The 2,108-nt window shown below is 43.8% G+C and overlaps 1 protein-coding gene across 2 annotated transcripts in view; it reads right to left on the bottom strand.

Annotated features, from left to right (window-relative positions):
- The window catches only part of EPB41L4A (erythrocyte membrane protein band 4.1 like 4A), a 285,877-nt gene that overhangs the window by 32,016 nt on the left and 251,753 nt on the right, over nucleotides 1-2,108 (bottom strand). For both annotated transcript variants that reach the window (XM_019517262.1, XM_019517261.1), the window contains one exon: nucleotides 1,811-1,888. In XM_019517262.1, coding sequence (XP_019372807.1) covers nucleotides 1,811-1,888 — 78 coding nt within the window. The remainder of the gene's footprint in view (nucleotides 1-1,810; nucleotides 1,889-2,108) is intronic.

The following is a 2,108-nucleotide window of genomic DNA, read 5'->3' on the forward strand; positions in this document are numbered from 1 at the left end:
GCAAAGGCCCCGATTGCCACTACTATAGCCAGTGAATGTGGGGCTTTTAAAAAAAAAAAGTGCCAGAAGGCTGGGGCCAGGCAGGGAATGGGGCCGGGCAGAGCAGCCATGGGGGCTTCTCCCGCAGCTCCCCCTGCCTGGGGAGAGACAGGCACAGCTGGAGGAGCAGCAGGAGAACCTGCAGCTGCCCAGCTGTCCCTGCCTCTCCCCTGCCAATCCGTGTCTCCGAATCTCTCCAGATCTTTGGAGCTGCCCCTGCCATCCACATCCAGCTAGGTGGGCAGTGCCTGCATGGCAGTGTGGGATGGTACATGGTGGCGCTCCATCCCCACCCATGCATGCGTGCATATCCCCTAGGGCCTTCTTATATAACCCTTAGTTGACAACCCCTGAGCTAGCATACCACATGCTAGCTATGGTCCGTGCTCTAGGAGACAGGAACAGGGAATCCAGGTTGTGGGGGCGGGCAGCACAAGGAAGCCAGGCAGAGGCTACTGTCCCTGCCGGACCTCCAGCCAGGGAGTAGAGGGGAGGGGCCAGCCCTGATGGGGACCAGAGAGCCCTGCCCAGGGCTGCAAAGCATCTGGGATGCTGGGGGACTCTGGTTTAAGTTAAACCAGGAAGGGGTTTGGGACAGACACTGCATAAACCAGTTTGACCCAAATCAGTTAAGTCTGATACTACATTCAACCAGGTTTATCTCAAACCAGTTCCAGCCATTTTCAAACTGGTTTATGTGCACTGAATGACTGTTCTGTTACAGGTTTAAACCAGTTTCTGATCACTTAAACCGGTTGATGTGTAATGTCTGTCCCTAGCCCAGGTGCTCCAGCGCTTGCTCTGCCCAATGTGCCCAGGGAGCAAAGTTGCACTTAAGGCACCTAAAAGGTGTTAACGTGCAGCCAATGCAGGGGCTAAGAGTTCCAGAAGCCATCTAAACTTACTGCGTAACAAGGCCAAGATTGAATGTATAGTATCTTTTTTGGTTTTTTGGACAAAATTATTCACTACCCAAAAGATGAAAATACCCTTTTATACTCCACAACATACCAATCTAATATACCAAGAAAGTAATGTGTGATAAGCAAGGAATGTTGTTTGATTAGAGCCTACAAACATCAGTAAAATATACTGACAGGAAAGTTAAATGAGTTCCATCTCAGAGGAGATTGCAGTAAAATAAATGGAAAGGGGAAATGGAGTGCTTAATATCTAGCTAATTCTATTCTACCAGCAGTTTTTCTGTAGCAAGGAGTCCATAAGAGTAATGACATCTTCTTGAAGTGCATTTTTCTTTTACAAATAGAATTTGTATTTTGAATGGAAAAGTTGTTTGCTTCCTTCTATTTTAACCGTATTATAAAATTCTGAATATTCACAAGTATGTAGGAATATAGTAAAGGCACTGTCAGAGAGAGCATGCATCATTAGTGAACTAACGATGCAATAAATAACAATAAGCATTAATAATGCAAATCTTGTGTAAACTTTCCTATGTTATTGATCGCACAGTGCATTAATAATGAATACTGAATTATTCCCAAATGAGCAGTATGTGAATGTGAATTGATTGTATCCACAGATGTGTGCTCCATAATTAAATTGCTAATACACAAACTTGAGCTTTAAGCTGCCACACAGGATCTCAGTTAGATGGCCAATACATCAGTTCTTCTATCAGCAGTTCTTCTATTTTCCCCTCTTGCTTAAAAAATATATTTACTTATATTTGTGTACAGTCTACTTATGTTTTGTGCTGTGTACAGTCTATTTGTTTTGCATTTCAAAGCCTGATATATTTGATATTCACCTGTTTCTCTTCTTTCGATGCTCCTTGTTGGAATTTTCTGACTCACTACCACTGCTGGTATTACAACGAGAGCGTGACCTGGAGAAAAGGATAGAAATAACAATGATTATAATTTAGTTTGTTACACTTAAGATTGCCACTACAGCAAACGTGCCTGCCACACAAGGTTTTGGATGGTCTTTGAACCATAAAAATCACATGATACCACCACAATGAGCTAAGGCAGGGAGAATGGTTAACTAAAAGGGAAAGGAGCAAGAATTAACTCAGGAAGGAAGTTCAGAGCTGGCAGGTTTGT

Source organism: Gavialis gangeticus, unplaced genomic scaffold (assembly GCF_001723915.1).
Source record: "Gavialis gangeticus isolate Ggan-Ray unplaced genomic scaffold, GavGan_comp1, whole genome shotgun sequence".
NCBI lineage: Eukaryota > Metazoa > Chordata > Crocodylia > Gavialidae > Gavialis > Gavialis gangeticus.